The 14,613-nt window shown below is 42.9% G+C and overlaps 2 protein-coding genes across 2 annotated transcripts in view; one reads left to right on the top strand and one right to left on the bottom strand.

Moving 5' to 3' along the window:
• The window catches only part of stk32c (serine/threonine kinase 32C), a 58,557-nt gene extending 53,945 nt beyond the window's left edge, over positions 1-4,612 (top strand). The window contains exon 12 of the mRNA XM_029521645.1: positions 935-4,612. Within this exon, the coding sequence (XP_029377505.1) occupies positions 935-1,136 (202 nt within the window). The 3' untranslated portion in view covers positions 1,137-4,612. The remainder of the gene's footprint in view (positions 1-934) is intronic.
• On the bottom strand, positions 2,988-9,978 carry LOC115055676 (placenta-specific protein 9-like). Its single transcript, XM_029521647.1, has 3 exons — positions 9,743-9,978; positions 5,530-5,621; positions 2,988-5,149 (listed from the first exon to the last, which is right to left on the bottom strand). Exons 1-3 carry the CDS (start codon positions 9,804-9,806, stop codon positions 4,994-4,996), a joined length of 312 nt encoding a protein of 103 aa, XP_029377507.1. The 5' UTR covers positions 9,807-9,978; the 3' UTR covers positions 2,988-4,993.
• Positions 9,979-14,613: the final 4,635 nt, after the last annotated feature.

Below are 14,613 nucleotides of genomic sequence, written 5' to 3' on the forward strand. Positions count from 1 at the left end.
ATTTCTGTCACAGTTAGCTGCATTTAAACCGTGACTGAAACGTGGATTAAAGCGGAGCTTATGCTGAACGGAGCCTGAAGCGTCACCTCTGTGTGAAATGTACTGAGCGGCCAGCAGACGAGGAAAGTGATGAACTTGTATCAGCTGCAGTTTGTGAGGATCCACAGCAAACACTGATACATTTCCACGATAAGCCAAAACCACGGAGCGTGGAGCGGCGCAGCATATACTCCAAACCTGTGTGACAGCCAAGCAAACTCATGAAATGACATGATATGTAATACATGGCAGATGACGAGGCTGTGAAGAGCCCAACCGGCTGTGGCTTAATGTTACTCATCCCACTAAAACATACACACTGCATCATAAATAACAAATATGAGGCCCATATATGTCTTCATAGAATATTTGCCCTCTCTGCAATATAAAGTGAGGAATATTGGTTCAGTGCTGCCCTAAATGATTGCCTCATCTATTATTGAACAGGTCCTGCCACTGCAACATTACTGCAATCCTTCTGTGCGGGAAACGTCTCATTATATCCGATTACTCTAATTAATGGGAGTCTACTTCTATTTATAATGGAGGTCGTAATATCTGGAATTATACAGAGCACGGAGGAACACGATATAAAAAACTCAAAGCCCCTCATTACATTCAACTGTGAACTGTTGACCACATTTAAAACAGAACGACATTCTGGCTGCAATTTAAACCAATCTCTTAACAGAAGTTATGTCAAGTTCCAGTGGGGCAGATCTGGACCTTCTCTGGATGATATTATCTGGAGAGACCCAAGTCCAAGACAAAAGATTTGATCACATGAGCAATTATTGGCACAAAGTTGTAAAGTTGAAAATGCAAAGCTTTAATGAGAGTTCAGCATCAATGTTTTCTTAAAGTGCATGTAAAACATCTGTTTTTCCTGTCTCAGATTGAAAAAGCGTCAGGAGGAGGGTCAGTCAGAGGCCGGGGCCGAGGACGCCAGCGGGGACGGGGACGGGGACGGGGAGGCCGGAGCCACCGACGACGACGTGCCTGAGCCAGAACCTGAAGCCGGTCCTGATCCGGAGCCCGAGTCCTCCTCCAAGCTGAGCATGTGCGTCTCGGTGTGCTCGTCCCCTGGCAGCTGCTAACATCGGCAGGTCTCTCTGGCTGCTGCAGTGTTTGATTCGCTCTCACCTCTCTCCTGTATTGTAGCTCGGCGTGGAGGCAAACACACAGCAGGACCTAAAATGGCTCCTCCCATTTCCCCCATATGTCTTTTTTTATGTTTTTGTAGCATCCTTCCGGTAAGGCATGAATGAATCAGATTTCCAGAGAGTCTCCACCTACTGTACCTGCCCCCCCACCATACACACCCCCACCCCGCCAGAGTAAGCTCTAACTTCTATGCAATGTTACTGTATAGCATGACAAATAAGGTATCACTAACAGGAGGCGTTCAGGAGCAGAAACCTTGCACGAGCATGATGACATCCTGAGCAATAGCAGTTTTTTGTGGAGTTGGTGGTTTTGGCGGCGGCACCTCCCCTCGGCCGTCCTGTTCACAATCTGATGGGGACGGCTGAATTATTCAGCACATGCAGGCACTCAGTTTATGTTATTGCTTGTGTCTTCACTTCACTCTTCCCCTCAGTGTGTCTTCTCTAACGTGCGCCCTAATTTGTAGGAGAAGAAAAAGTTTTCAATGTCCTCCAGGGCAGAGCGCCTCCCTCCTGTCGGGACGCCTCTCCTCTCTTCAGTCGGCCGTGACAGTGTGGCTGGTTTCATGTTTAAAGTGGTGCCTGATAATCAGTATGTGTTAATCACACTGTCGCCGTGGATGCTTTAAATAGGCCAGAATGATTTTTCCCTTTAAATGTTACTCTCCCCCCAAGCTTGTTTTGGATGACGGTGCGCGCCATTTTGGAGAAACCAGGGCAGCAATCGTACTGAAAGGTGCTCGTCACTGTCTGTAGTGGTTTCCAACATTCAGTATTGTGTCACACCCAGGACCTCTGCTCTGGGGATTAAATGCCAATAAGAAATCTTTTAATAATCCAGGAGAAGCTCCATTTGCTTGACAGGACGCTGTCATCTCTTTAAGTGCTTGGTTAGTATAAAGATCTTCTCCCTGTAGAGTTCGTTTTGGGGCTGTACTTAAAATGTGTAGCTGTGCCCTGTTGGACCTTCAAATTGTGTAGACAAACTAGTCGATAACTGTCATCGTTGTAGTGGTACGTTTAAGGTGGCGCCATCCATCTCAGTCTGAACAGCTGGGAACATGTAGCAAAAGTCCACCTTAACAGCCTGAGGCCTATTAAAATGAAAACCGTGTAAATAGCATATAGTGTAGGGTAATTAAACTCGCCACAGTTTTATGTGGGACTGCGAACTCGACGTATAAACTAAAGGAAGAGTTGTGTGAAGCTTCATGCTGCTTCATCCTTCTCTTCTTTCCAAGTGTGCAGGCACAACTTGTAGGCAAAATATGCCAAAGCTTTTCTACCATTTGCGTAACCATTTCTAAGGAACTTTGAGTGAGTGAATGTATGTCTCTTTTTCCCAGTATAACGTAAAGTCAACGTTCCTTCTGCAAGTGAAGAAATACTATCATTTATATAATAATGTGATGTATAAAGTATATATTTCAGGTAAGGGGTAGACCTCAGAGTATGTTTTGGGAAGTACACCAGTTCGCTGTGTTTACGAAGTGAAAGAAATGAGAAGATCGACACCACCAGTCCAAAATTAGAGGCGCTTATCTCAGCCCAAAGGCTGAAGGCAGGAGGGAGCAGGAAGTGTGTTTCTGACTGAATTAACTAGTTAACACAAATCTACACAAACAGGAATGTAAAAATCACTCTGCACACGTGTTCTCTGTCAGGTTACACAAAGTAACTCACTGTAAACACACAAATTGTTGTTTTGGAGACTGGACCAGGCTGAAGGCAGCCTGAGGCATCAGGGGAAAAAACAATGAAACTTTCATCATCTTATTATAAATCATAAGGTCCCTTTATTAATGATAATAGAAACACTGTGTGAGTTGGTTCATTCTGACAGAAGCAGGAGTCATGACTTTATGGAAGAGTCCAAATGAAATCCTTCAACAACGTTTTCAAATCACTCCTGAGGACATTAGCAATTATCCCGATAATCAACTTATTGTTTTTAATTGCGATATGTAATAAAATATTATTTCAGGAGTTTAAAACTTTTCAGAATGTGCTGTTGTTTTGTGTATTTACATGTTTTCATGGTTTCAGTAGATGATGAAAAACAAAACAAGCTGTGTTACAGAGCCGTCGTTTATGTCTGAGATGTGTGGAAGACTGTAGCGCTGACAGCAGGCTGGTTGTTTCAGGTCAGTCGGTGTCAGCGGTGTCGACCTTCTCATCCATCAGAAACGAGGCAGACCGACGTGCTTCCCAAAACATACAACCATTTCTTTAACTACTCTGCATTATTAGATTAAGAAGCTTCTCTAAAGGGATTTAAAAGTGGCACCTTCCAAGTTCGCCAAGATACATGATGAATTTAATATAATCGAGCCCTGCGCTTCTTTTGCATGTACCTTTACAGTATAAGCCTGTTTTTGCCAAAGCCTTGAGCTTGAGCCTTACTGGCTGATTTGTGCATGCACAAGCTTTCGGTAATAGCAAACCTCGATACTCACCTGATACCTGACGCAGTCCAAATCAAAGTATAACATGACTGTTTCTGAACAGTGAGTTTTGTGAACTGTACAAACAAATAAAAGTGATAATCCTATAATCTGCAGTGTTATATGGACGGCATGATATTTGTAGATGATATGCAGTACCTTCTGGCATCTTGTAGGTCGTCTTTACGCTCTGTTACAGTATCTGGGCTCACACTTTGTGCTGTATGGGTGGAATGAGGTCAGCAGCCGTGTGTGATGCTCTGTTGTGGGTTGATGTGTTGCGTTATTGTCTGTGCAGCAAGGGGAAGAGGAAATTGGAAGTGGGGCAGGTTTTCACTTCACCCCATCACAGAATTCGCTGCATAATTAAAACACTGAATGTCTCCATTTGTGAAAAAGAAAGCTAAAACTACACTCCATCAGAATCAACGTAGGCTTAAAGTGGGTGTGTAATTATATGTTCATCATTTGTAAATGGATTAAGAACTGGATTTTGTTTAAGTGTAGCTTTTCTCTAAGTTACAGCACTGGCATTTTGTTCTTGATATCAGTGATCGATCCTGATTTGAATGTGCTTGCAAACCTTCCTGGACATGAGTCTTTATGTGTTGATGTTCTGAATGCTGTTAGGTGTTTTTTGTTTTGGTTTGTTTGTTTTTTAAGGCATCGTGCAACAGCATGTCTCCTATTCAAGCGTTCCCTGCCTGATGGATGAACCGGGGTGTACGCTCCTGTAGATGTGTGACCTCTGTGGATACAGTTAGTCAGCGTCCTGGTGAGAAAATGAAACAAGAAGAAGATGTGATTTACGCAGCTTTTTTCCTGCTTGTGAACCTGTTTTGCATAATGTTGTTGTTTTGCAGGGAATCAGTGAAAGCCTGGTTACTTTATCAGCTGAAACTGCTCTGTGTGTTTAAAAACATGCTTCAACTGCTTTGATAAAGAAATAAAACTCCTTGCAGTCATTTTACATCTTCGTCTGTGTCATTTCCACCCAGATACAGCGTCAGTAGGGGGCGCTGGAGAGAATGGGCTGAGCCGGGATGGCCAAAGTGGATTAATCTGTTTGACTGGCTCTGTCAACATGAGCTGTGCCGCTATTGACTGCATGGGGTCAGAATCTGAAGCCTGGGAAGAGACAAGGCTGTCGCAGGATTAGTATGAATAAATAATGCAGACAAGCTCAGCTTTGTGTAAAGAGCCGCCTCCTCCGTTCACATACGAACTTCATTTTGATGCACTGACACTTGAAAAAAAAAAAACAATTCATGGAGACAGATTTAATCCTTCAGAGTCCAAGAACGAGCGAGGCTCTCCCTCCTCTTCCCTCCTCGGGATGTCTGGTCAGTTCAGGACAGGGCCTCTCTGCTCCGGCTCCTCCAGGATGTCCACTGTTGTCCTTCTCGTGCTGTCCAACAGTGGACGCCACTTTGGGGCCTCAATGACATCCAGAAGAGACGTCAGCTCCACCTCCAGCTTGTCCACAGTCTCCTCCACCTTCTGCAGGAGACACGAGACGTATTCATGCCACTGACATGAACAATACAACAATAGGTTGGAGTACACACAACAGAAACATCACAGGTGAATAACACAAACACTTTTTACAGTTCTTGAAAACAGCAGGTGAAGTGAAGTCACAGTGAGTCTGAGTTCTGTCTCATCAGGTTAAAAGATGGTGGATAAACACAACATCTCCTGTTTAAAAGGAAATGCTGTGTTTTTTTTTTTGTTTTTTTTTTTCTCAGTCTCAGATGGAGAATCAGCTAAAGTGGCTGACATGTAATAATGAATTTGACACCAGGAGCAGAAAACATCCTGATTCCTGGAGGTGTGAAACCACTGAGGGGTTTGATGTGAAGTTGGTTCGGAAACTGCACCTTCTCCACCACATCCAGGCGGCTGTGAAGGTTTGTGTGCTCCTGACAGGCACTTGAACGCACCGCTCGAGGGCGCAGGCCAGGCTCAGGACCTGGGAATGATGAAATGAGGAAGATTTACAGGTTTACATAAGGAGGAAAGAAAATGTACGAGCAAAAACTAAATTTTCACAAACACACGAGTATAATAAGGAGTTTTGTCCTCTTTGGTAGATAAAATACATACATATATATATATATATATGATAAAGCTATAAATATTAAATCCTAAAAAATAACAGGATTAAGTAAAAGGGTAACAAACTGAAAGAATATGTCACATTAAAGCAAGTCTGTAAAAATTAGTTTTAAGAAAAAGAAGATGAGGACAGAATCTACAGTGAACACACATTTACCCAACTTTGGTTCTACAATCAGAAAAATGTGAGAAATAACACGGGATCATCTCTTTGGATGCTGTGAGACAGACTCACAGAATGACTGCTTGTCGTTTTGTGAAGCCTAAAAGGAAAACTAACTGTATGAGGTATGGGGGGGGGGGCGCCCCTCCCTCCCTCCTCACAGTGATGTTTCCAATTATCTGCCTCTCTTTGAAGCCGACGTGTTTAGTTATGGGACGCCTTCCTTCTCCCACAGGACTTGGCCCTGACACCTTCTCAGAGGCTGGAGGCCAAATTTCTGCATTTTACAGATGAACACGCTTCTCGTTCTTTTCCTGAACGCTGCTGGCTTCGCTCACATTCAACATTTGGAGCGTTTATAGGCAGCTAAAGGTTGAGAGCTTATGTTGTTGTTGAACTTTAATGATGCTGAGGCTGTGTTAGTTCGTCTCTGCAGACATTTGTCAGGATCATTCCTCTCCTGTTGTGACCAAACAAACAAACATGCTTTCACATTTTCTACTGGAATAAAACACAGTCGGGAGCTGAAACACCATCAGGTCCCATCATGACGTTTTCTCCTATAACCAGCTGTCATGTCCCCTCCATGTCTGATGTTGTGTTTATTGTTGTTCATTTGCTTTTTTTTCCCACTTCCTGTTTTGTTAATGCCTCCCAACCTGGACAACATCAAAGACCCCCCTCTCTGATTGTGAATCCTCATTCAGCGGGTTTGATGCCTGACCTGAAAACCTAAACTCTGCTTTACATCTGCTCTCTTCAGGTAGTTTGAGCTTTCAGCCTGAACCTTTTCCTGCCATCTCTTCCTTCCACATTATTCAGTCTGTGCACGCTGGAGCTTCACGTGGGCTCATGGAAATATTCATTTCTGAACAAAACCACCAGGCATTCAGTTTGGTGTCAAACACACAAACACAGACTGCTGCTTTGTTCAGGTTCACAGCCGTGAACTTCACCACATTCACATCAACAGTGTAGACATTATCCACCTTAAGGAGCCCTTTAGACCAACTCAAGTGTTTTCTTCCCCCAGCAATGAAAGCAGAGTCAATAAGAAATGATTCCTGGATCTTATTCTGCTCACTGTCTTCACATGTACGGCCGTGCCTGAGCACCAAGCTGCTCTGATTTTACAATGATATTGCATGGAAACATTTTACAAGCTCCATTACGCCGGACGGAGGGGCGCCAGGTTCAGTACATGCGGGATACAGGCCAAGACAGAGTGACGGATGAATGAAAGCAACAGTGACTTCATTAGATTCCCTTGCTGAGCAGATGCGGCAGATGTTTGCCCTGGGTACATCTTATCATCAGAAGTCTGCAAAAAAAAGCTGGATATTTCCAGCACGTGGATCTGGAGGTGGAACCAGACGGTGGGTTCTGCTGTTGCACTTTCCAACAACCACAAATGCACATTCAGCTGTGGCAGGATGCACTGCTGGTTTCCAGATCAGCAAAAGATACCCCCCCCCCCAAAAAAAAAAAAAAAAAAAAAAAAAAAAAAACAAAACAAAAAAAAAAACCCACAGCTGTACCTCCATTGAAGTGTCAGTGTGTGTTTGTGTGAACGGCATGTGTACACAGCACATCGCGCTCTTTAGGAGAAAAATGTGCAACAGAGAGTTACATGCTGGTGTGGCCACCTGCTGAGCTGCTCCGAAGAGACAGAAGTGTGTGTGACAAACTACAGATGCCATTAATGCGTCTGGGATGCTAAAATAAAACTGTTTCCGAACAGCACAGAAAGACATTTGTTTCTGTTTGTGTTGGCTTTCGCTCATGCTGAGACTTTTTCAAATCCCGTCAGAGCCGTTCCAGCAGGTTGGGAAATCACAGCATCCCCTCAACCACCCACCGTCCACACACACACACACACACACACTACAGGAAAAGCAAACATGGATACCATGATCTAAGTTACATACGGCACCCAAGGATAAAGGTGAAGCGCTGTGCGTGTCTGCAGATTGTTTTTTTTTTTGTCCTTGGGTTTGCACTGACATGAGTTCTGTTAAGCATAAACCAAGAACTGCCCTGACAAACACCAACAGAAAACATGAGGGTACTGTGTGTAATGCACAGTAACATCACTGAATATTTACTCCAAAAAAACTGCACACAAGGTCAGACACTTCCGTTTTACATTAAAAAGCTGAAGCGTAAATGCTCACAGTAGAGCTGTTTGTCTTTTGAACACAAAAATTATTTCTCTGCAAAAGTTGTGTTGTGCTGAGAATTAGGTGGGAACCATTGCGAGAAATGTGGGGGAAGATCGGAGGTGTCTGTCGTCGTGATTCAGCCCTGCACCAACCAAAAGAGGTCAAAACAAGCATTTTCACGGTTGAAGAATCTCTAAACATTTAGTTGAAATATTTTTATATTTTGTCCATATACATTTCCCAGAAGATGGTCGGATCTGAGACACCCCTAAAGTGGACCGTACCATCGCCTACACTCCGATGGCGGCTAACCGTGGACGTGGAGGTAAAGTTGGCGTTTATTTATGATTTATCGTCGATAAATGGAACTTTCTTGCCTTCAGATTGTCTGATTCTGACCGTGAAGATACTCTGCAGACGAACTCCGGTCATTCCCGACACCAATGTTAGCCACGTTAGCCGCTGATTACAGTTCAGCGTCGCCGACGGAGCAGGCTGGTTTTAGCTAGCCGTTAGCACGCCATGACACTTCCGGTGTCGTTCCCTCGTGATGTTAAATTAATTAACTTAAATTTTTGGTTTTATTAAAATTTAGATGAAATCATCTCTTATATAACGTGATGCTTGATATCACGAAGGATTAGCGGTGATACAAGTATACATTTTGACATAAATATTTAGTTCATAAATTATAGACTCATTAATTTGAACCTTTTTTGTCTGGTAGTTTAATTAAATTATTTTTATTTATTTATTTATTTATTTGCCATTTTCGTGCCTCATTTTATAACACTTGTTTGTTTTCACAGATGAATTCAGGGCTTTCACCTGTTTCAGTAATATTGATACGCAGGTGTGTTGAAGGATAACTAAATGTGGAAAGTAGTTATTTATAAGTATTATGATTGTTAACTTTACATGAGTTTATCAATTTTTTTTTTGATTGCACTGTAAAAAAATGAACCCCTCAAATTGTCGTTGTTTGAAGAACCATTTGATGATTGAGGTGACTTTTTAAAAGTGTTTTTTGTTTATTGAGATTAAGCTGGTGGGCATTAAATGTAACGAGGCAGAGCCCGTGCTGTGATGGTGAGCATATGCTTCCTGCAGTCGCCCATTCTTGCAGTATGAAGTCAGTGTAATTCACACTCGAGGCCGTCACTCACAGATCGGGCTCTGGAGGATTGTCCCACATTTTCGTGAATTTCCACTGAATTATTGTAACGCTGGTTAACAGAATTAAAATAAGGCTCGAGGGCCGGCAGATGAACATAATGGATGAAGCAAAGAGTGATTGTTTGAAACTCTGCTCCAGAGTACATATTAGATTATGTGACGCTCGAGCTGCAGTTGAATTAGTAACAGATGTGCTGGCAAATCCCTGAACACACACAAAACCACATGTATGTGTGTGTACAGCCATGATGTCAGTTCAGCAGCATCCAGTTTTCATTTATACACCCACAAACACACATTGCTTCATGCCGATAAGACACAAAGTAAAGAAATGGAAAATATGCTTACCGATAAATAATCTGGTCTATCAGTGAAAACTCCTAACAGTACCTGATGTTTCTCCTGTGGCCCTTCCTGTCGTGACCTGTAACCTGCCTACCGTCCCTGTCCCAGACCCCTGCCCTGCTCCCTTACCTGCTGCTGAGGAGCCAATCAGGAGGAGGAGGAGTCCGATTGAGGAGGAAAGAGGGGATATCATGGTGACGAAAAGTGAAGGGGATGACAGAAACAGTGTGTGAGAGAGGAAACGTTCCCCCAAAAATCCCCTGTAATTCAGAAAATGACTGAAAGACCAAATGGCTCCCTCTCCTCCTTAACTCTGTGTTCACTCTGTTGCTCTTTAATCCTTCCCTCCTTCCCTCCTTGTCTTGGTTGCGCCCAGTTTCCTAATGAAAACATTAGATGCAGAACAAAAACGTTAGTATCTGGGAAGGGGCGGGAGGGATGTACTGGGGAGGGGACTGCGATCTCAGAGCAGCCAAAGACGGCAGCTCTGCTTTTACTGAATGTTGTGCAACTTTTCTGCTGTTTTTGTGGTCACTGGCATTTTCTTGTTCACATTTAAGTTCATAATAACCTGGACCAGCATTTTGTTTTTCCGATGATAGATTGATGCAGCCAATTGTTGAAATTGCATTTTTCATTAAATTAGGAGAATAATAAATGGCGGTGAGGGCTGTTGAGCTTTTTTCTGGGAAAATCAGTCAGTGTTTCCTGTCAACACCAAGGCTAACAAATGAAGATCAATTCAGCTGAAGGGAATGGTCTTTATAATTGCATTGATTGGTTCCTTTTTAAACCCTGACTTCTCCCTCTGTCTGAGTGACTCACACAAACACACGCACACAAACAAGAATGCTAAAAGGCAGCCAAGACAATTACGTAGCAAGTGTGGTCATCTTCGTTAAGCCTGGTTGTCTTTACCTCGTGTTTTGCTCACTTATCTGGTCTCTTAAGCAGATTTGCAGGTCAAGCAGCAGAGTAAAAGTGAAAAAGGGATCAATGAAGAGAGGAGAAGACAAATAGACAGATAAACAAACAGAAATACAAACCATAAAGACTTACTCTACGTATCTCCACACATAAACAACCTAGTTATCTGATTCATAATATCATTTAAGCCTAGGTCACTGGAAAAAGAAAAAAAAATCTATTTTGAAGTGACAAAAGTAAGAGATTGTCAATTTCACACAGTAAGAATAAGTTTGATTCACTGAACCTGGAAAAAAAAAATTCTTATGTGACATGATTTCACTTAATTCTCACACTTTTGATGTTTAATAGAAAAATTAACATATTAGTTTTTCTTCAGAGGATCAATTATAAAAGCAGATTTTGCTCTAACCTGTATTTTAAGAATTATTTATGTAAAGAAATTATATCTTGCATAATTATATCGATTAAATGCTGTAAAATTATCAGATGTTACATGCTAAAATTAAAAATACATAGAAATATTTAATGGATGAGATGGTAGATGGTAGAGCAATAATGAAATGAGAATGATAATCTTATTAAAGATGTTATCTGGTCAGCATTTTTCCATGTTGAAAGGCAATGATGGGAATAATAAAATGGTTTTATGATTTATTCAATATATTTCTCAGATTTAGTCGATGAAATCTGAATAACTTTTGCTCCATATTAATGTTATTAGGTCCTTCAGAAATTACTGATTTAAAAAAAAAAAAAAAAAAAAGCAAAAATATTAATGTGTGTCAAAGTTCATTCAGGCATCAAATGTTAGTTCAAGTCCAGCCAGCAGATACTCGCTGAAGTACAGAATGTCTACACGAACACAGAGCCAGAGGATCATGAGCTCCAGTCAGCCGGCGTCACGCTGATCTGTGGTGTGACTGGCTGCTGGAGTCAGGGTCACCTTCTCTCCATCTATTTCTGTCCACCCGTCGTCTCTGTCTATACCTCTGCCGGTTCGGTTGAATGTAGTTTACAATGTCCTCAGAGACGTAGAAAGGGAGGAGCAGGCCTTCATTCCTGGCTTTTGTCATTTCATCCACCCTACCAGGTAATTACACCTGAACATGGGCCTCAGTAAACCTTGTTGGCAGGACGAGGACTCGGCTCTCCGTACCGGTTCGCTGCCTGGCATACGCTCACTTCCTGTCCCTTTTTAAGGAGCTAAATCTAATTTGAGTGATGTGTGAGTGATGAGTTTGGTTGTGTGTCGGTGTAACTACATCAAAAGAAACAAACTTCTCCACTCGCTCCTTTTGAGACAAGTCACTGTTTGGCCTTTGGTGCCCTAAACCTGTTGTAGATCTGTTGTGTTCACAGAGTCTGAAGAACAACTCCAGGTTTTCATCTTGCTTACTAGACGGTGCCTGCTTGATGGGACAACAACATTTAAGATAACCTGATAGGCTTTCAATAACATCTGCTGTGGCTGGTCTAAGTGGAAGGATACCAACATACTATCAATTAGAAAAATTACTATGAAAGATTTTAGACAGTCACAAGACACCATGTACACTTTGCTGGGACAGTTAACTCCACCCGACTTTCCCTCCATTCACTGCACTCAGATTTACCTGCAAATACCGTTTGAGTCATGTTGGCTAAACGGATCATCTCTGATTCTAAGTATACATTCATGTAGTGATCCAGGTTGGGGCACGCTCTTTACCTTGTTGAAGTCCGTCCAGTTAATGCTGCCATTACTGTCGTTCCTCAGCTCAGATTTGAAGGGCGGGCAGGACATTCATCAGAGCTCAGTGGGATATGGGCTACCTGCTGTTCTGCCGGCAGCCAGTTTTAAGGCTGGTTCCTTTTCCCTGAAGTCGCTGTTATCTGTCAGGCCGGTAGCCTTTCTCTCTCTCAGTTTATCTGATTATTTATCTAGGGAAGCCTTGCTCTTCTGCAGCAGCATACTACTTCACTTACAGATGCAGACACTGATAACTCACCAGACAAGCATGAAGTCAGCCTTTGTCGTCCATGTAGATGGGTGACTAAAAGAAAAACCAAAGCGACTTTGGAAAGTATCGGGCCACCAGAAATGCTTTAATGCTCCTTGATATTATTTTCTCCAAATCCTTGGACTGGAGGGATTAACACCATTCTTAAAAAAGATATTATCTCATTTGGTATTTTGATGATGGTGGTTCTGTCACTCAAGGCCATAGAATATTATTTTCATTCTTATCAATTCATTCCTTGACCTAATGTGCCTTATGGATGGTGTATGGGGGTATTAGTGGTTTCCCTTCTGGAAGAAACTCCTCCAGTTTTCATCACAGGATGATTTCAGACCGTATATTTACTGATGTCCATCCCACGGAAGGACTTTAGTCACTACAGATACAGTGATGCCTCTTCTATAGTGACTTAAATCTTTTTTTCTTCTCATCTTGATATAAAATCAGACACAGCTCAGGTATGCAGTGTGGAAGGATCTTTTGTTCAGGCTTTACCTTCAATTTGTATTCTCTCTATTTTACGAGCAGAAGTTCGAGGTAAAGTACAATGCATCTTGGCCCAAATGTGAAAATCCTTTGGGCTACCTTCACCCCACAACCTTTCATTTCTGATCCCCCATTCCTCATCGTATCCTCTGTATGCTTGAGCCTCCAGATCACTGCTCCTTAGATAAACACTAAGTCTGCATCTATCTCCTTACATCGTCTGATTAGCACTACGTCACAGAAATGGGGAGTAATCCCAGTCTGGGCCCAGGAATAGAGCCCTGGGAGGGGCCAGGCCACTGGAGAGACTCTCCAGAGCCACCGTGCATGTGTCCCCGTCTAATCCTCTCTTTAATAGCCCACGGGAAGGGAAAGTGGGAGGGAGCGAGGTCAGGGGACGTTATACCGTGGGAGCAGCACCAGTCAGTGTCCTGTTATCCCTCGGACACACCACACCAGCTGGAGCGGGAGAGGGATTCAGAGACTCGTGGGACTTTAGGAAGACAGCGCTTCAACCACCATGAACTTTGCCGCCCAGTTATTCTACTCGAGCTACTTAAGTGAGCGACTTGAGCGTTTGTACTCACCTAGGCCTGCACTTAAAGACAGCGAAGAGAATGACCCCTTCTGGCAGAGGTGGGAATTTACAACATGTAGCCCCCTGGACCTCCCAGACTTACCCCCTACCCAGATCGATCCTGTAGTGACAGATTTACCCTCTGCGTGGAGTTCGGAGGTAGGTCCCACCTCCTCAATGCCGTTGCCTCCGTCTTCAGGCACTCTGATTCCTCCTCCACATCCACCTTGTATGCAGCCCACTCTAACAAACAAACCCTCAAATCTTCAGTCTCTTCCTCAGCCTCTTTCCCTTCCCCTTCATCATGAAAAGAAATCAACCAAACCTACCATTTGTTCTCCCAATCCATGTTTGGCTGATGCAGAGCCCAAATCCAGGGCCGACAAACATCCCTCTCCTCAGATGGTTTATCCCCAGAGTTCTCTCGCTCCATCTACATCCACTGCAGAAATGGCTTTGTCGTCTTCCTCCTTTTCCTCGGCCCCCACTTCTTGTGGAAGAAACTTTCTCCCTCCCTTCCATGCCCTTGTAGACTTGCTCCTTCGCTTGGTCCTGTACTTCATTGTCCTCCCTATTATGACATGTTTCAAGGAAAACCCAGAGAAATCAAAAGTTACCAGTGGATCACAAAGGTAATGTTTAGTGCCACACTTCCTTTCTAGGTTAAAACAGGGCTTGAAAGTACTTTATCTCTGTTTGTCCTTGGTGTGATAGTAATGGATACTGTTTTGGACAGATGTTCAATCACAAAAGACAGATTTGTTTTTTGTTTTTTTTCTGTCGTTTCCAAATTCAAATAATACAAGACAGTTGTGAAGCTATGAGCTTACAGAGAGAAATGAGCAGAGTTGTTTCAACAATTGGGGTCATACTTTGCTTTGAGACATTTTCATTCCCCAAAATGATTACAGCGGCAAGTCGGGGCATTCAGTCTTTAAAAGGACACGAAGAAGCTGAGATCAGTGTAATGATGAAAGCCCAATGGGCTGAGATCTCTTCCTCTCTTT

The sequence above is a fragment of the Echeneis naucrates genome, chromosome 15, assembly GCF_900963305.1.
Source record: "Echeneis naucrates chromosome 15, fEcheNa1.1, whole genome shotgun sequence".
Lineage (NCBI taxonomy): Eukaryota > Metazoa > Chordata > Actinopteri > Carangiformes > Echeneidae > Echeneis > Echeneis naucrates.